This window comes from Giraffa tippelskirchi, chromosome 9, assembly GCF_054371585.1.
Source record: "Giraffa tippelskirchi isolate mGirTip1 chromosome 9, T2T-mGirTip1v1.2.pri, whole genome shotgun sequence".
Lineage (NCBI taxonomy): Eukaryota > Metazoa > Chordata > Mammalia > Artiodactyla > Giraffidae > Giraffa > Giraffa tippelskirchi.
In genome coordinates, this window is record NC_137283.1 from 157,769,947 (window position 1) to 157,789,917 (window position 19,971).

Here is a 19,971-nt window from a genome sequence, read left to right on the forward strand (position 1 = left end):
CCTGAGTCAGGGCTGTGCTGAGCTGTATGTGTGGGATCAGGACTGTGCCCCAGCAGACTCACTAGTCTTCATTTTTGCAAATACCAACAGGTACTGAGGCAAAAGAGTGCATTTGTTTTAATGGTCGCTTAGAGGAGAGAATGAGATAATATATGTGAACTCTTTAGCATGGTAGGAAACTTAAAAGGGAAAGTTCTGGGCACAGTTATCTTACCTTTCGAGATGAAGAAAAGAGGTGAAGCAAACATGTTTGTTTGTGGACTTTAAGACTACGGTAGCTAAACTGCAAAGATGGGACCCAAAGAGCCTCTCTTCCCAGGGTTCATGCTCTTTTGTTGTCCTTTGCCCTGGGACCCAGGCAGGCTCTGGCTCTCTTTGTACCAATAGAACGTAGTGGTAGAGACGCTGAATGATGCCTGAAAGTACATCACCGCAGCCCTGCAGCTTCAGCTTAGGTGTCTAAGAGCATCTGTCCCAGGAGAAACCAGCCACCATGTGTGAAGTCCGGCTTCCCTGAGACCATGAGGGGCCCAAGCTAGCCACGTGGAGAAGCCACAGGGAGGAAGACTGGCTGGCCAGCCCCCAGCTTTCCAGCCACCCTAGCTCAGGCACCAGACATGCCTCCACCAGAGCGGAAACGAGCCATCGTGTGACTGCAGCCCCAGATGTCATCTGACTGCATTGTCAAGGGAGACCCCAGCAAGCACCACCCAGCTGAGCTCAGTCAACACAGAGAACCACCAGAGAGAATCAACTGCTGTCTCAAGTCACCCACTGCTCCCTACACCCTGGTATGATCCCCACCCCGTGAGTGCGGGGTGGACCTGTGATCTGCTGATAAGGAAAGAATAGAGGAAAGGTGATGGGATCTTGCTTGTGAGATTAGGTGACAGAGGACTGACTTCCATCGCCCTCTCACTCCGATTCTTCTCACTTGCTCACTTGGAGGAAGCAAAGTTACCATGTTGTAAGCTGTCCCGTGGGGAGCCCCAGGTGACAAGGAACTGAGCGTGACCTCCAGATCCTGCCAACAAACACAGTGTGAGCCTGGAGGCAGATCCTTCCCCAGTGGAGCCTTGAGAAGGCTTCAGCCACGGCTGACACCTTGACTTCGGCCTGCGAGGGAGCCTGAACCTGAGGACCCAGCTAAGCTGCACCCGGAATTCCCTACCCCCAGAGACTGAGACATAATAGATGCTGTTTCAAGCCACAAAGCCCTGGGGTAATGTGTTCTGTGGCAATAGATAACCAATAGAGTTACTTCAGGTTAGGGTAGTTTGTCATACAGCAATGGAACTTGGGAAGAAGTACAATTATAATAAGACAACAAAAACAATAGCCTCATATTGTCAATAAGTGCCAGGCAGAACTTCTGTGCTCCCGGTGTTACTGTTTAGTTGCTTAGTCATGTCTGACTCTTTTGTGACCCCATGGACTCTAAGAGCCCACCAGGCTCCTCTGTCCATGGGACTTCCTGGCAAGAATACTGGAGTGGGTTGCCATTTCCTTCTCCAGGGGATGCTCCCAGACCAGGGATCAAACCCAGGTCTTCTGCAATGGCAGGCAGATTTTTTTTTTTTTTTTTTTTTACCACTGAGCCACCTGGGAAGCCCACTCCTGGCATTCCAGAACATGATAAGCAAGAGAAAGCATTTGAACCAAAAAGAGTTAGACCCTTCCTTCTAATGGTCAGTTCTTAGGAGTAGAGAAAACAGTGAGAAGGAAGCATCCACACGTGATGCGGCAAGTAGGCTGGGAAGTCTGCACCCGCCTACAAATGATGGGGGCAGGCAGACCTGGGAAGGCAGCAGGGGAGAGAACTGAGCGGCTCGTGCAAGTACCTCTGCTTATTGCAGGGAAGATAAGTCAGCAGCATAGGGCTGTCCAGGAGCTGTCAGACCACAGGCCCAGAGAGGTCGCTAACATCAACTGTCACCATGCTTAAGGAAGAGTTAAGAAGGAAAGTTATGACCAACCTAGATAGCATATTAAAAAGCAGAGACATTACTTTGTCAACAAAGGTCCGTCTAGTCAAGGCTACAGTTTTTCCAGTAGTCATGTATGGATGTGAGAGTTGGACTATAAAGAAAGCTGAGCGCCAAAGAATTGATGCTTTTGAACTGTGGTGTTGGAGCAGACTCTTGAGAGTCCCTTGGACTGCAAGGAGATCCAACCAGTCCATCCTAAAGGAAATCAGACCTGAATATTCATTGGAAGGACTGATGCTGAAGCTGAAACTCCAATACTTTAGCCACATGATACGAAGAGCTGACTCATTTGAAAAGACCCTGATGCTGGGAAAGATTGAGGGCAGGAGGAGAAGGGGACGACAGAGGATGAAATGGTTGGATGGCATCACTGACTCAATGGACATGAGTTTGGGTAAACTCCAGGAGTTGGTGATGGACAGGGAGGCCTGGTGTGCTGCAGTTCATGGGGTCACAAAGAGTCAGACACGACTGAGTGACTGAACTGAACTGAAGGCTGAGATTTTCCTGCCTTGGAACAAAGAGTAGGCAATTATCGAGTTGCTGGCACGAAATTAATTATTCCATATTCTCTGTACTATCTAGGTCAGAATAAATTTTCTTTTCAAGAAATCTTCCACTTAGAAGGGTTCAGTTCAGTTGCTCAGTCATGTCTGGCTCTTTGCGACCCCATGGACTGCAGCACGCCAGGCATCCCTGTCCTTCACCGACTCCCAGAGCTTACTCAAACTCATGTCCATTGCTTCAGTGATGCCATCCAACCATTTCATCCTCTGTCGTCCCCTTCTCCTCCCACCTTCAATCTTTCCCAACATCAGGGTCTTTCCAAATGAGTCAGTTCTTTGCACCAGGTGGCCAAAGTATTGGAGTTTCAGCTTTAGCATCAGTCCTTCCAATGAATATTCAGGACTGATTTCCTTTAGGATGGACTGGTTGGATCTCCTTGCAGTCCAAGGGACTCTCAAGAATCTTCTCCAACACCACAGATCAAAAGCATCAATTCTTTGGCACTCAGCTTTCTTTATAGTCCAACTCTCACTTCCATACATGACTACTGGAAAAACCAGTAAAAAAGCTATGACTAGACGGACCTGTATTGGTAAAGTAATGTCTCTGCTTTTTAATTATGCTGCCTAGGTTGGTCATAGCTTTTCTTCCAAGGAGCAAACATCTTTTAATTTCATGGCTACAGGAGGGTTAGGGAGCAAATATTTGTACCCCCTCCAAGTTCCTAGGTTGAAGTCTTAACCCCCAGCATGGCCGTATTAGGAGTAAGAAAGTAATTAAAGGCTAAGTGAGTCTCAGTGGTAAAGAAGCCACCCGCAATGTAGGAGACACAGGTTCAATCCCTGGGTCAGGAAGATCCCCTGGAGAAGGAAATGGCAACCCACTCCATTATTCCTGCTTGGAGAATCCCATGGATAGAGGAGCCTGGTGGGCTACAGTCCACCGGGTCACCAAGAGTCGGACACAACTGAGCAACAACAGAAGTCATGAGGGTCGGCCCTGGTCTGACAGGACTGTATCCTGTGAGAAGGCACAGGAGAGACCCTGTACCAGGGAAGGCTCATGTGAGATTGCAGCAGGAGGGTGGCTGTCTGCAGGAAGAGCCCTCATCAGAAACTAAATTGGCCAGAACCTGGATCTGGGACTTTTAGCCTCTAGAAGGTGAGGAAACCTTGGAGAAGGGCATGGCAACCCACTCCAGGATTCTTGCCTAGAGAATCCCATGGACAGGGGAGTCTGGGGGGCGGCTACAATCCATGGGGTCCCAAAGAGTTAGACATGACTGAAGCACACACGCATGCAGTGTGAGGAAATGGACTTCTATTGCGTAAGCCAGTCACTCTGCATTTTGTTGAGGCAGCCTGAGCTAAGACAGTAGGTTAGGAGGAATTGGAATAAGCCATTTCTTTTCCTGAACTGGGGGCCCACCTAGAGCATGAATACTCAGAGTTAGCTGTCACTGATTATTGTTAACAAGATAGGCCAGGAAACCATGACAGTATCTACAAAATGCTAGACGAATGTCCCTTGCTAAACTGGCAAGTGTTTGCATCCCTTGGAGCAGACAGCTGATTTCCAGGGGTAGCACAGCTTCTGCAGATGAGCCTCTTGAGTTGTTGCTTTGAACTCTAAAAAAGAGCCGTGAGTGGGAGTCAGCATGCTGCAGACTGGTGGGCTTGACTCTGGTCCTATTCTAGAAGGAGATTATTTAAAAGAAATGGTTCATTGACCCTTAGGAAATGAACATCAGGTATGAGTAGGGTTTTTAAGAATAAGTGGTATCAGCCCAATCTTATTCGTGACATCGAGATCCTTTGTGAAGCAAGTAGTATTAGTAGCAGTGTTAGTCGTTCATTTGTGTCCAACTCTTTTGCGATCCCATGGACTGTAGCCTGCCAGGCTCCTCCATCCATGGGATTCTCCAGGCAAGAATACTGGAGTGGACTGCCATTGCCTTCTCCAGAGGATCTTCCTGACCCAAGATCAGCAAGGCAGGGTGTTAAATGAGCTTCCCAGGTGGCACTAGTGGTGAAGAACCTAAGAGAAGCAGGCTCAATCTCTGGGTCCAGAAGATTCCCTGGAGGTGAAAACAACAACGTACTTCAGTATCCTTCCCTGGAGAATCCCACAGACAGAGGAACCTGGCGGGCTACGGTCCTAGGGTCGCAAAGAGTCGGACACCACTGAAGCGACTTAGCAGAGCAGGGTTTCAAATATATACATACTCATTTACGCATGGGTCAAATTTCCCAATTAAGTAGGATTACTGGGGAATACTGCGGACATGCTGTAACTGGATTTTAGAAGGTTTTAAAATAAGAACAGAGTTGACAAATGTGAGCTGTCTCTGTGGTTAGAGAGACTCCAGCTGGGGGCTCATTTGCATTGGAGTATCTCTGTGGTTAGAGAGACTCTAGCTGGTGGCCCATTTGCATTCGGCCTCAGCTAGTCATCCCTGTCACATTCAATAATGCATGAGACGCCAACACTGGAGGTCCCACGCTGGGGTCAGGTCAAACAGTTCCTGAGAAAAAGCACTTCACCTCTCCTGGCCTGTTTCCTGTCTATAAATGAGGACGATGACCACTGGTAACTCATCAAGCTATTAAGAGAATTTACAGGCCTTAGGCTTTGCAGGTGCTCAGCAACTGCTGGTTATTCTCATTGGAGAGCATGAACCTGAGCGGAGAGCGGAAGGGGCAACCTGAGGATGGAGTAATGGACCCAAGGGGTGGAAGCTGCCCACGCACTCACTCTCAGGCTGACACAGACTCACCTGCAGCGTGCTCATTCTGCGCTTAACGAGGGCGGTGCCCAACAGCAGCACGCTCGGAGGAGGGGGACCTGAAGGAGGACGTGGAAGGATGTGAGGGATGGCTGAGCATCAGACCAGCTTCCACCAAACCCTGGAACACGGCATCCCTCTCCCTTGGTCACAGACAGCATCACGGCACCCTGCCATTTCCTCCTCCATCACAGTGCTAATGATGTAATTGTTTGGTTGTTGTTTGTTCGGCTGACTGTGTCCCACTAGAAGGTTAGTCCCATGAGAACGGCGACTTGCCCATGGATTCCGCCTTGTGTTTCCAGAGCTGAGAAGCGTGCCCAGCCCGCATTGAGTGCTCAGTTAAGGTTGGAAGAACAGATGAGTTCTTCCAGACGAGGATAAGAGGGATGGAAGTGATGCAGGGCCACAGCTCAAGGGAGGACCACTTCCTGGAGAAATTACCAGGAGGCAGTGTGGGCCTCAAAGATGTCAACCCTTTTAAGACCTGGAGTCATTGGAAGAGAGCAAGGGGTCTGTGGGGATGTCTCAGGGAGGCGAGGTTGCTGGCCCAGTCCTCTGAGCAGGCATTTCTATACCAGATAAGCCTACTGCAACTGAGAGCTCAAAGCCGGCTGCCTCTGGGCAAATGCAGCCACCATCCTCAGAGATTAAAATATTGTTTTGAACAATTTGCAACGTTTTGGAATCAGAAGGCTGTCACCTGAAAACTCTCATTTGAAGTCAAACTCTTTCCAAAGCCCTGAGTGACAGCTGCCCCCTTTAGACGCTGCTACCTGCCTGTCCCTGCAGCTACTGGCATTTACATTTCCTGGTCTTGTCAGGAAGAACCCTGTCTCTCTGAGAGTGTATCAAAAGAATTCGAGAAATAGTCTTTTGTTATTCCTTTAGGAATCGCAGTTTCAGATTCAGAGTGTGAATGGAATTTGTCATAATTACCCAGGATTTAGGCTGTTGCTTTGCCTGATAACCCCATCCCCACCACACTCCCCCCCCCGAACCCCACCCAAACTTTCTAACCTTCACCCCATGAGCCCAGACACCATGCATTCTCTTCCACCCCACCCCCACCCTGGCTGACCGTAGGTGCCCTTCCTCAGTGCCACCGAGCAAATCCGTGCTCGTCACACTCTGCTTTGGTAACTGTTAATACCTCTGCCTCTAAGTTTGCTGAGGGCAGGAGCTGGGTGTTCCTGTTGGCATCTTCAAGCTAGTCGACAGCTTAGTGAGCGAACACACAAGGAAGGCGGCTGGAGTCTCATTTTCCCTCATTCAGACTGACTTTAAATAGGCCCCCAGCAACATTTCGGGAACTTCAGGGGACATTTCAACCAGTGCTCCAAAGAGAGCCTGAAAATACCTTCATCTCTTCTTGATTTCAGAACTTCAGAACTGTAAGGCAAGATGCTAAATCTAGAAAGTGCTTTCGGGCAGCTCTTGTCTCCACACCAGGTAGAAACAACTTGGACTGCGAAGTTTCTGAACACTTGCTCCTGCCCGAGTGCCTCAGCAGAACCGTGACCTGCAGGGTCACGCTGTCAGCTCTGTGGGAGGTGGGACCCACACACACATCCCTCCTGAGAGACAGCGCTTGCACTGGGACAGAAAACCTGCACGCTCTGGTAGTCATAGCTCAGAAAAGGTCTGTGGGAGAAGTTACCAGAAAAGCTCCCCTGCCCTCATCACTGGGGTGTGTCAGAGGTTTGCCCCAGTTTTTAACGTCTTTGGGGTCACAAACCTCTTTGTGAAAATGGAAGGTTACAGACCCCCTCACCAGAGAAATGCGGACACCTATGGGGAAGCGCATCGCAACCCACTCCAGAATTCTCCCCTGGAGACTCCCCACGGACAGAGGAGCCTGGCGCGCTACAGTCCACGGGGTCACAGAGTCGGAGACGGCTGCAGCGACTTACCACACGGGCATGGGTGTCTATGCAGACACCTTTCAGACAACCGAGGGCATTCCTGGACTCCCACGGCCATTCTCAAGCCGAGATGAAGAGGATCTGGAAGCAAAGGGTGGCTGAACTAACGTGCTGGCCCCTCCGCTGGGCGCCAGGAGTGAGTCAAGTCCTTCATTCATTCTATTGTGAACACGCGTCTGACACCGCCTCCACCCCCTACCCAGGGCCGGCCACGGCGGCGCTCGAGGGGCTCAGGGGAGGTGGGCACGCCGCGGGGGCCCTCCCCAGCGGCCTGGAAGCAAGGCCTGCCAGGGCTGTCCACCCCTCCACCGGCCCGCGCCCCCTCCCGGGCCCGTGTCGCTTCCTCAGCCCTGCACCCCCGTCCCAGGCCGGCCCCCCTCCGCCGCGCTCTCCCCCCTCCCCCGCCGGCCCCTCCCCGCGGCGAGCCGCTTCCGCGCACGTGACCGGGCAGCGCGCCGCGCTCCAGCGAGTCTCCGGGAGCCGGCGGTCTCAGGGCCGCTGTCCCTCCGGCTCCGGCTGCCGCGGCCGCAGTGAGCGCCCCGAGCCCGCCCGGCGCCGAGGGCCGCGCCGCCGCGATGGAACCGTGAGTGCCGGCCCGGGCGGGGGGTGCGGGGGGTGCGGGGCGGGTAGTCGCTGGGTCCCCCCGGGCTCGGAGTTGGGGCTCCTCCGTTCGGCTCCGGGAGGCCGGCCGCGGGACCCCCGCCCACGTGGAGCCCGGGGGCCCGGGGAAGGCGCGCCTCCCGCGCTTCGTGCGGGGCACTCGGCGCAGGGGCGGCTCCACGGGTCCGGCGGCCCGGCCGGAGTTGGCGTCTGAGATGGGGTCAGGGTTCCAGGGCGGGACTCGGCCCGAGCGCAGCACAGGAAGGCCCTGCTCGCCCCGTGGAGCCGGGTGACCCCGTCTTTCCCCAGGGCAGCGCCATGCAGATGGCTGAGAATTGCCTTGTCCCCCAGCTGGAGCCCCTGCCCGGCCTTCACGCTGCAAAGGCGGTGACCCCCTGCCCCTGCCGAGGCCCTGTTCATCCCGGCTTTCTGTCCAAGCGCCAGGTAGAGGGCGGGGCGCTCCGTGGGCTCTTTGATGATGCTGCCACGTTGGGAGCCCGCCGCAAGCCTCTTTAGATGTGGGGGACACGAGGCTTACGAGTTTTACAGTCTGCTGACTTCAGGCTTATTACTTCTGTGAAGTGAAAGGGTTTTAATGAGTGAAAAAACCTGTTCCTGGCCTTACAGACGCTGTCCCTGAAGCTTGCAGTTGACGCCACAGAGTCACCTGGGTGTTCCTCAGGGGACATCTGGAAAAGAAGGAGAGAGAATTAGAAAGAAGTTTTAGTACTTGAGTTGCAAACGGTGGCGAGAAGGGGGTCCCGGTGTCTCTGCGGTGGGGAGCGGTGTCTGTGATGGGAGGTTTGGAGGGCAGTCCCCACAATCGAAGGCTGCCCTGAGAGGGGACTGTGAGAGCGTCTCTGTGTGTCAGAGGTTTTAGAGGCTGAAAGGTTTGCAGTGCACTTCTGCTCATTTCTCTGTGGACACAGAGATGCAGGATCTGGACGTGTTGCCTGAATGCAAACACATGTGTTGCAAGGAGAGGTTTTTCCTCCTACTTGTGTAGAAGTTTCTGACCTGATCACTTTAACTCAACACGGGAAACCTGACTTGCATAAAATATTAGTCCCAGATGGGTGTTTGAAAGGTCTTCCTTTTAATTAAACCCCAGAGGGAGGTAGGCTACCAGTACTGCCTCTGCCCAACTCTGAGGGGCAACATTCATTTGTGAAGTGAAAAGTGAAAGTGTTAGTTGCTCAGTCCTGTCCAACTCTTTGGGACCCCTTGGACTGTAGCCCACTAGGCTCCTCTGTCCATGGGATTTCCCAGGCAAGAATATTGGAGTGGGTTGCCATTTCTTCCTCCAGGGGATCTTCCCGACCCAGGGATCGAACCCACCTCTCCTGCACTGCAGGCAGATTCTTTTCCATCTGAGCCACCAGCCAAGTCCAGTTATGTGAACAGTACCGATGGGAACACTGTGAAATTGTGACCCTGTGGCCGAGTGACAAGTAGCATGCTGAGGCCCTCATGTACCAAATCTCCTTGGGCCTGCACAGCGCGGCAGCCCGAATCTTGGAGTCACTCCCCTGCGGAGGGTCGGCCACCAGATGCTGTCCTGTCGAGCAGGGGGCCCAGGATTGCTTATATAGAGGTCAGGTGGCCACCATCGTCCAACGGGTAGAACGGCACAGACCTGAAAATGAGAAAAAGTCTTTGGCAACAAATAAAAATCCTACCCCCCAGCTGTATTGGCCTCCATTCTCTGCCTTTCAATTTTGCTATCTGACGACGACGCCCTGCTTACTTCAGCCTCCGGACCGCCATCTCCTTGAGACCTAACAGCATGCCTTCAATTAAGTTGTAGAGTTCTGGTGGAAAGAGATTCGAAGTTGATGTTGATATTGTAAAACAGTCTGTGACCATCAAGACTACGTTGGATGATTTGGGAATGGGTGATGAAGGAGATGATGATCCAGTCCCCTTGCCAAATGTTAATGCAGCAATATTAAAAAAGGTCATGCAGTGGTGCACCCACCACAAGGATGATCCTCCTCCTGAGGATGATGAGAACAAAGAAAAACAAACAAATGATATACCTGTTTGGGATCAAGAATTCGTGAAAGTTGACCAAGGGACACTCTTTGAGCTTATATTGGCAGCAAACTACTTAGACATTAAAGGTTTGCTTGATGTTACCTGCAAGACTGTTGCTAATATGATCAAGGGGAAAACTTTCTATCAAGATTCAAAAGACATTCGGTATCAAAAATGATTTTACTGAAGAAGAGGAAGCCCAGGTACGCAAAGAGAACCAGTGGTGTGAGGAGAAGTGAAATTTCATGTCTGACGCTATAACACTGTAAGGATTATTCCAAATACTAGTTGCACTGCTTTGTTTATAATTGTTAATATTAGAAAAACAGGCAACAAATGCAGCAGCAAGTCAATTGTATTAGCAGAATGTTGTCCTCATTGCACGTGTAGTCTCAGTACAGTTCCCAAACTTACAGCCCAGTTTCTTCTAGTATGATCAAAAGTTTCTTTTCTTTGCTCTAAATAAAAGTGAACTGTGGGATCCCTATGGAAAGTGGCATTTTGGGCTTTCCCTTTTTGTAAAGCAACTTTTGCCTAGTTTATTGTCCAGTTAATGTTAGTTTAGTGACTTTTAAAGTTGGTATTGTAAATAAAGCAACTTGTTAAAAAAAAAAAAAATCCTACCCTCCAAAAAAGCCTGGAAATCTAAAGCAGGTACAGGACTCCAGTGGCTGGTGGGGTCCAAGTGCTCTTGTTGGTACATGTGACGAGGAGCCCACGGCACCAAAGGTGAGAAGTGACGGGCAGGAAGAGAAGCCAGGAGCAAGAGGGGGCTGGGGGAGACTGGCAGCAAACTGAGCGGCTCAGGAGCAGGCTTCCGGGCTGGGGGGATTCCTGGGCTGGGGGGATTCCTGCGAGGCTGTTGCCCTGACCGCTCTGCTCAGGGATGGCCCAGCCTGTTCTTTTTAAAAGGTCAGGAGAGGTTGCCATCAGAACCAGTCAGAAAAAAGAGAGTTCCCAGTTCTAAAAACTTGATGGTTAAGTTTCCTGCAAATACATTCCTTTTCTGGTAGTACTAGGGAAGCGAGAGGTGCTGGGGGTTAAGTGGGGGACGGGGGAGGGCGTGTCTCAATTGATTGCTAAAAGCGACTAACAGGAACACCTGCTTGAGCTGCAAGGCCCCAAGTGGCTGAGATTTCTCAGGTTCATTTGTTGCTTTGCTCTGACGCAAGCATTTCCATCAGGTCGCCTCTTGTGTGTGTCTCGGCATTTATGGCCAGTATTTGAAGAGTGTATTTTGCAAGTCTTCTTCCGCCTGGGTGCATTTAAGCGTAGGAAAAAAATGTGTTATTTAGATTTCTGCAGCAGCAAGCGGGTGGCACAGGGGAACCCTGCGGTGGTGGCTGTGTCCCAGGTCTTCTGAGTGTCCTGGGGTTCTAGGGGACAGCAGACCTGGGTGAGTGTCCTGTTTGTTCACCTGTAGAGCTATTTAGATTTGCATTCCTTACTTAGGATAGTCTCTTTTCTGAACTGGAAGGATCTCTAGAACTAACCAAAGATGACGGAGTGTTTACTGTGAGTCACATGCTTGTGTGGCATTTTATATTTGTCATTCCACGTAACCCTCATCACCTCCCTTCCTGTCGAAAGGTTTCTCTTATCCCAGTTTTCCAGATGAGGAAACTGAGGTGCAGGGAAGTCCAGCCGAGTTTCTCCAGGTCACCAAGGACGAAAGCCCGGGAGTGGGCCCCAGGGCCCACGGTCTTGGGGCTCATGCACCCGGCTTCAGTCACAGCTGGCCCTGACCGAGCATTCGCAAGGTTCCCCATCATAACTCACCTCGTTATCACAGCAGCCCACAGCAGCAGGGTCCCTCAGTTTCTTGAATTTTACAGTTCAGGAATTAAACTCCGGGAGGCTCCAGGAGGCTCCAGGAGGTGAGGTGGTTCTCCCCAGGTCACCCTGTTGGTCGGTGGGGCAAGGGCCTTCCAGCCCAGGCCGCTGGCCTCCAGAGCCTGCAGTTCTTAACCCCTGGGCTGGGGGCTGCCTGGTGCGGGGCCTGCTTCCTTGCTGTTTGTCATGGGAAAGGTATTCGATGACCTGACCAAAACGCTCCTGTGTGTGACCCTGGGCATGTGGCCTGGCAAGCAGGGATACACGAGAATTCGTGGCTCCTTGAGCAGCTTGGAACATCGTTCATCAGAATACATTCTGAGTTTGTTGGGCCCTGAATATCTGCCTGATGGCCTTTTGGAATAAGGATAATTTTTTTTGTGATATATTCAAGTTGGTTGATTGAAATTTCAGGATTCTTGGGACTTCCTCGGTGGTCCAGTGACTGGGACTCTGTTCTCCCGGTGAAGGGGGCCTCGGTCAGGGAACTAGATTCCACATGCCATGACTGAGAGTTCGAGTGCGGTAGTTAAGATGTGGCACAGCCAAATAAATAAAAATATTTTTTAAGAAGAAATTTCAGAATTCTTATTCTCCTTCTCAAACCCCATTAAATGGTGGGTCATTTGAAATGGAGAATATGGTGAGGGTGCCGTAGAAGGGTGGGTCTCCTTTCCGCTTCTGACCTTGTGGGTTCAAATCCCACTTCCGTGCCCTGCTGACTGGGACCTTGGCAGGTATATACTCTCCCCAGCCTCTGCTCTCCCATCTGTAAATTGGGCTGATGATACCTGCCTCACAGGGAGACACCTGGCTGGGTACCAGGTAGGGAATACACCTGATGCCTTTCCTGCAGTTGGGTGGGCTCTCTGATCCAGAGGAGGGGCGATATTACACAGTGGATCTTCAGGGGTATCAGGAGGATGAAAACTGAGTTGTTGTGTTTTTTTTTAAGAAAAAGTAGAGGGTAGGGCAAAAGCACAACCATTCCTATTCATAACTAACGCAGTTGAGTCCCTCCTCTGTGCTTACCACACTCTTCTGAGAGTTTCATTTTTGTCTCCCTCCCTGTGGGTATTATTCTGCCTGCCTCTGATTTTTGGATGAGGACACTGACGCCCCAAGAAGTTACCTGGTTGTCCACCCAGCATCTGCCTAGGAAATGGGGAAGCCAGGATTTGAACCCAGCCTGACAGGCACCAGGCTGGCCCTTTGGGCCCTGGAGGGTGAGACCACCGTTTGATACAGATTGTGAGAAAAAGGAAATCTTAACTGAAACATGAGAACAGGCCGAGAGATGGAGCATCCCTTTCCACCGCCCAGATCCTGTTTCTCATTCTACAGTGGGAAACCTGGGGGTATGGTGAGCAAATAGCAGCATTTGTAATCCTGAAGCAGCTTTAGTCTTTATTTACCCGCTGTACCGTGACTCGACGAGCCAAGCAAAGACAGGTAATTATTTGGTGTCACAGAGATGCGTCAGAGCTGGACAGGATCCGTGATGGCATCTTCTGGGACAGAAGTCTTCAGGCTGAATATACATCAGGGCTGGCTTTGGCTCTCACATGGAGAAAATGTGACTCTGAGCCCCTGCAGCTTCTGGGGCTGTTTCTCCCACCCGGCTGCGTGCTGGTCACCCCGGGGGCTCTTGTCACCGCAGAAGCCGTGGTGCTCCCTGCCCCCACCCCTCTCTCCGCGTCGCTGAGAGACGCACCCTGAAGCATGTTCTCCGCTCACTCAGGTGTTGCCCACCGCCTGGCCCTTGTGCTCCAGCCGGTAAAGAGGCTCACTGCGTGCCCGCCTCCCCTGAGGTTTCTTTCTAGTGCTGTTTTATTAACTCTTATGAGGCCTGCGTGGGAGGGAAAAGTGCTTAGTGGGGAACGGAGCGCTGGCTGTCGGCCGCTCAGGAGTGCCCGGCGGCCCTGGCGCAGACCCAGGCTTGTCCACTGGCCGAGGGTGCCCCGGGGCGGGCCCTTGCTGGGAATTGCCTTGGCCAGTTCGCTGACACCAAGGGCAAAGGTCAGAGCCACCAAAGCGTTAGAGGAAAAAGTTACATGTTGATAACGTAGCAGGGAAAATGATGAGAACCTGGGCGAAACCAGGGAAGAGTCAGTAGTCACCGAACACCTGCCATTTGTGAGGCACAGCACTGGGCACCCTGAGGGCAGAGGGGAGCTCCAGGTGGGAGGTTTGGGGGGCTGCAGACAGTTGTCACCCACGGGGAAATCTGGGGACAGGCATGTGTCCCCCCCACCCCGCCCCGTCCTGCAGGGGGAGATGGCTGCTTCCTCAGAGCAGCCAGTGAGGGGGAGGCCTCCCGGGAGCCAGGACCTCAGCCGCTCCTGGGGGTGGGGGCTGGAAGGAGGGGCCGGATGGTGGCCTTGGGGACGGACATCGGCCTCGACTGCAGTGCCTCAACACCGGGCACGGCCGGGGACTGTCTCACGTTTGGAAAGGGCCACCCAGGTGCCTTAGGAGGTTTCCACGTCTCCATGACTGCCTTGAAGTTTTCCTTTTCATTTTGGTTTGTTTTTAGAATGTGAGTATCAACGGGAAGCTTTCCGTTCCGATGGAATATCTCACGAAAAGTGGCTGACACACCGGGACGAGGGGGTCCGGAATTTGGGGTGGGAACGTCCAGGGTTAATTTGGTGGCTCTGGGGACCCGGGCGGGGGTGGGAGGTGTCTCCATCTTTCTGTTACCACGTCCTCATCTGTGGGCGGCACCCACCCTCTTACGTGTGGCGTGGTGACAGGCAGTGCCTCCCCTCAGTCACGGGCACTGAGGGCAGGCAGCGCCTGGCTGGTTTCCCTCAGGTTCCGGGCCAACAGAGAGGGAGGTTGGGAAGGGGAGAGTCCGGCATTTTCAGCCTCTGTTGTGGGGGGGCTGGTTTTGCTGTCAGGGGACCAGGGTGAGAGGTGGGCAGAGAATGTTCCTGGAAAGACAGCAGGTAGTGCTTCCACCCCACCCTGAAGAAGATCCCCTCCTCCCGGGCCGTGTGTCCCAGCGGACACGCCCCCAGGCATGTCACACACATGCCCCGCGAGAGTTGTGAGGTGCTTGGCTGTCACCGTAGTGATAGGGGAGTCACTGGAGGACTGGCTTCCACGGGAGGGGATGGGGGGACCAGAGCTTGGGGCGGGGGGCTGAGCCGCCATCCTGTGGAAGCCGGCAGAGCCTCAGCCTGCACAGTGAGAAGGGCCGAGTCTCTTGTATCTTGAGGGTTTTGTGGACACATCGATGGGTGGGGAGCAGGGAATGACTCCAGAGGTTTCTGGCCTCAGCACCCAGGTTGGAGCTGCCCATTCCTGAGGCGGGGAGATTGCAGGGCCTCCATGGGAGGCCAGGGGTCCAGCTCTCAGCGCGTCATCCCCGAGACGCCGCGAAGGTGTTCCACACCAGGCCAGGTCCAGCCAGGGCTGAGACAGGACCGTGTGAGCGCTCGCCCCTGAAGCAGGCTGCCCTTGCCTGGGGAGTGAGAGCTGAGTGGAGGGGCTGGAGCGGCCTCAAGGGGGCCCAGTCAGGTGAAGAGGGTGCTCGCCCGGGAGAGCCCTGCAGGACCAATGTCCTGCCGTTTTCTTTCCTCCTGGGAATGGAGGTCTCCACAAACTCCCCTTCCTTGGAAGCGTCCCTGGGAAACGTGATGAATAGGCATGGTGGAGGGGAGGCAGGGCTCCCCGTGATTTGGATTAAAGCTGCAATTTTGGGTCTTGGCTTTCCAAGAAAGGGGTTTGTAAGTTCTCTAGGAAATATGTCTGTGATATCATAAATCACCCGTGAAACTGAGATTTAATTTAGAAGGGACCCAGAGAGTCCAAGCTGGCGCTAAGGTGACAGTCTGTTCCATCACATCCGAAGGGTCTTCCAAGGGTGGAGGGGCTCCATAGAGGCCAGGAGTTTTGAGAGAGAGAAAGAGAGAGTGTGTGTGTGTGTGTATTAGATGCCTGAGTATGGAAAGATAACACGGACCAAGAGAGGAAGACTGACGTATGGGTCCCCTCAGGAGAAGAAAAAGAGAGACATGGTTATGAGCCAGCATGGTTTTGTAGGAAGTCTTCCTGCCCTGCTTATCGAGGTCAAAGACTTCATCTGTGGCTGTGCTAGACCCGGCCAGGGTTCATGGGGAAACAGGAGCCCGTTCCCTGCTCCCGAGCCTCTCACCACCAACTGGAGGGAACCGCGTGAACACTTTGGAGAAAACTAATAAGAACTGAGTTGAACAGATGTTTTCTGAGTGCGTACTGTGTGTCTGTCTGGTGTCTGTGCAGTCGATTGATGCTTCATTTTCAAGCCCTCAGCCCTGTAATGCTGACCACACGTGCTGTAATGGTTTGATAGCCTGGGCAGCCAGTGCGCGTGACAGAGAAGCAGGAGAAAGCTTCATAGAGAAGGTGGGACACAGAGGTGAGCCCCGAATGCTGGGTCAGATTGGGATAGCAGGGAGAAAAGAGAGCGTTTCAGATCGGGAGAGCAATACATGAACGAGCTCGTCTGGTGTCTGGCTCAACCTTGTTGGGAAGTTTTATAGAACTTAAGCCCAAAATCCTGGAGTCTGACGCTTGTGTTTGAACTCTTGTCTCTGCTCGGTTAAGAATCCACCTGCAATGCAGGAGACCTGGGTTCGATCCCTGGCTTGGGAAGATCCCCTGGAGAAGGGAAAGGCTACCCACTCCAGTATTCTGGCCTAGAGAATTCCATGGACTGTACAGTCCATGGGGTCGCAAAGAGTCGGACACAGCTGAGCGACTTTCACTTTCTCTTTCTGTGCTGAGATCCAAGGCAAGTCACCTGCCTCAGTCTGAGCTTTCTCATCTGTGAAATGGGACTGTTAATAGTCCCTACCTCAGAAAGCAGCTGTGATGACTAAGGGAGGTAGTAATTCTTGTAGGATACATGCGGGGTGGTAGGAATTTAGGGAAGGATTCTGGGGAACCTCAAAAGCCATAACAAGTTTAAACTGAGTCGAGTTGGCTGTGGGAGCCGCGTAGGCCTTCTGTGCTCGGGTAGCATGTTAATGGTGCTGTGATACCCGGGGAGCAAGGCGCACCTAGAAGACTGTTGGGGGGGCTCCTGTGGGAGGGGACGAGGGCCTGGAGGGCGAGGCTAGTGTGCAGGGAGCAGAGAGGAGGAGGAAGCGAGGCGTCTCCTCTTCCGGGCCGGCGCAAGACGAACCTCTTCCGGGCCAGAGGTGCGGGATGAACCTCTTCCGGGCCGGAGGTGCGGGATGAACCTCTTCTGGGCCGGCTGTGTGGGATGGAGAAACGGGCGGCGAGTGACCCCAGGGCTCCCGGATGTGGGGCTGGAGAAAGGTAAGAGGCAGGAAACGGACAGTAGAAGCCGAGTTTTCCTTGATGCTATTTTGCTTTTTTTATGGGTTCAGTTTCAAACCTCTTGACCGTGAAGTGATGCAGGACTTCCAAGATGTTTTGGGAGCCACAGTTTCTGAGTGGGGTCCAGGGCAGGCAGGACGCTGAGGATGGTCCCGAGGGCAGGAGGATTGTCAGAGAGAAAGCAGGAGATCCGTGGTGGGCGCCCGCGGGTCCACAGCGTGGGGTCCTGAATCCGGCCGGAGAGTTTCCAGAAGAGAGTGGGCGACGGTGGAGCAGGAGGGTCTGAGGCCGCGTCTGTTTTCTTTTTTTCTGCACTGCTTTCTGGCCTCTGAGCAGAGACCGGCCCGCTGGTGGCCTGGTCACAGGGCTGCAGGCCGTCTGCTCACGAGTTTGTGCCCGGCTGTGGGCAGGTTTAGGCTTTAATTTGACTGCGGGGATGTGTGGGCCGTTTAGCAGGGAGGTGGGTTGGGCAGAGGGATCGCTGGGTGCCTGGTCAGGGCAGGACGCCAGGAGGTGCAGAGCCCGAGATGCTGGGTGGCTTCAGGGGGCAGTGGCCCGGCAGGTCCCCTGACTCCTCGCCCCGTGCTTCTCCCGCCTCGCAGTGGCGTCTCGGAGTTCTCTGGACTGGGGTCAGCAGTGCGGGCCGGCTGTGCCGGCTTGAAAGCTCTGGATGAGCTGTTTGAAAGCGTTCAGGGACATGTGACTAGCAGGCCGGTGGAGGGGGGCACATCGTCAGCCTGTCCTTTGGCCAGTATCCCCCAGCCCAGGACACCGGCGCCACCACATCCTTCCGGCGTGAGGCGGGGTCCTGCCGCTCGGGAAGTGGGGAGCAGAGAGACGTGAGGCCCGGGGCCCAACCCATTCCCTGCAAACCCAGGTCAGCTGGGCTGGCTGTGCGATGCCATTCGCTCACCCTGGGGGCTTATTTTGCCTCCTCCGCATCTTTTTTTCTGTGCAGGTGGGTGAGACTTGATTGGCGAGCAGGAAAATAGCTAATAAATTGGATTGAAGTGGAAAGGGAAATGGCAGATCTTTACTGAGTACCCGAAGAGAAAATTGGAAGCATACCCAGATTGGTCTGTGTGCTGCAGGAACTTCAGCCTTTTCACCTGCTGAGGAACTGTGATGCGTCTTATTGATGATATGTTTTAAAAATCAAGCATTAAATATAACTATTCTTATTTTGTTTTCCTCTGCTTAGAGGTCATCTATTCTGAGCTGCTGGAAGGCCCTTGGCGCCCCTCAGAGCCCCTGAGGGCAGCGGGCGGGGGCGAGGGGGGTGTGCACGCCATGGTGACTGTGTAATTCTTTAAAACAACTTCAGGCACACGGAAGAGTGGTGAAGACCGTGCCGGGTGTTTCTGCACACCTTCCGCCAGGCTCCCCTGTGTGTCCTCGTCCAGCATGTTTGTCCAAGCTCAAGTCCCCACTGGGGCGGTGGCATAAACGTCTGAGCACGTCTGCACATCCCCCAGCATCCAGTCCATGTAGCTTTGTGCGCTCTTATGAGCGTGGAGGGCTTCCCAGGTGGCGCTAGTGGTAAAGGATCCCCCTACCAAGGCAGGAGATAGAAGAGATGCGAGTTTGATCCCTGGATCGGGAAGATCCCCTGGAGGAGGGCATGGCAATCCCCTCCAGTATTCTTCTCTTGAGAAGTCGATGGACAGAGGAGCCTGGCGGGCTGCAGTCAATGGGGTTGCAGAGTCGGACACGACTGAGGGACTGAGCGTGTGTGAGCGTGGAGATGTCCCGTGCACCTGCGATGAAGTTTTCCATCTGCAGGGTGCGCTGAGGCTTCTCACGGGGTGGGGGCAGGGGTGTGTGTGACCCAGGAGATCGTCAGGACTGCCGAGGGCAGAGCTGTGGCATCTCTGGCAAGAATCTGCCATCTCGGTTTCCCCGCCTGCAAATCCAAGGACTTCCTTGCTGAGCTCGTGTCTGGCTCTGTTAGTGTAAGGCTTTCAGGCCTCTTACGATCCTTAGGATCCCAAAGTTGAGTTGGGATCAGGCCACTTAGTTCACCAGCTCTCACTTCCCACACCCACCGGGGTTGTTTGTGGTTCTGCCCTCACACCCAAGTCCCAGATGGGAACACACCTGTTTCTTCATTTCTTCGCCGGCCGCCCGATCTGAAAGTTCACTCACCCAGGCCTGGCAGGCCCCGCAGGAGAGCGTTGACTTCGCGTCAGCAAAGCCACGTCAGAGGACTCGGGCCCCTTTGCCCTGGGAGGCCGTCCAGCTGGTTTCCCGGCCAGCTGTGCCTGTGGGCCTGCAAGGGAGAGGGGGTGTGTGTGCTCACAGCTGTGAACTTGATAAAGAGCAAACAACCTTCCCTCCTTTCCTGGTTCAGAGCCTGAGTCTCCTCCTCCAGGAGGGTGTGTCATCGCCTGTCTGCCCTGAAGGCGTGAGAAATTCCTTCCTGCTTCCTCAGCTCCTCAGGCCAGGAAACGAGCAAAACGGAAAACCCCAGAGGCTCTGATCTCTCCAGGCTTCAGGGTGGGGGCAGCCTCCCCTTTGGGTCAGGGTCCTTGGAACCTGCGATCCAGCCTGCCTGCGGCTGCTGGTCAAGGTCCCTGCCACCTGAGTATTTAAGTGTTGTCTTTCACAGACTCTTCACTTGGCCCGCCCCTGACGTAGGGAGTTCTAGAAAAGACATGATAACCTGCCACACCATTTGCTTGTGACCAAAGAAGAAAGGAGGGATGAATAAGAGGCGCCAAAGGAATGAGTGTTAGGAGGGACCCTCTGGACAGCTTTCCTGCTGGCGTAAATCACAGACGCCTGCAGGTGGCTTGCCTAGTCGCATCAAAACCAGACCCCACAGCGAGGGCCAGGCCGAGCTTCACCCTGATGGGTGAGGCCAGCGAGGGACCAGCGAGGGGTCTCAGGCTGAGAGGGGTCTGGACAGGAAGCCCAAAGCTGGGGGCTGGCGGGAAGATGAGGTAAACACGTGATGCTGGGGGTG

General features: G+C 53.6%; 1 protein-coding gene and 1 pseudogene across 7 annotated transcripts in view; both read left to right on the top strand.

Moving 5' to 3' along the window:
* The window catches only part of TMEM181 (transmembrane protein 181), a 66,910-nt gene that overhangs the window by 10,599 nt on the left and 36,340 nt on the right, over positions 1–19,971 (top strand). The window contains exon 1 of one of the 7 annotated variants that reach the window (XM_081530166.1): positions 7,494–7,622. The exons of 3 other annotated variants lie outside the window; for them this stretch is intronic. Coding sequence is in view for 3 of the 4 variants with exons in the window: in XM_081530163.1 (XP_081386289.1) it covers positions 14,048–14,214 (167 nt within the window). In the remaining variant the exon portion in view is untranslated. Of the gene's footprint in view, positions 1–7,493; positions 7,623–7,659; positions 7,789–13,986; positions 14,215–16,879; positions 16,986–19,971 lie in introns of those variants that run through there. 3 more of the 7 variants (XM_081530165.1, XM_081530163.1, XM_081530164.1) reach the window with 3 other exon arrangements.
* Positions 9,592–10,106, top strand: LOC145521509 (S-phase kinase-associated protein 1 pseudogene; annotated as a pseudogene).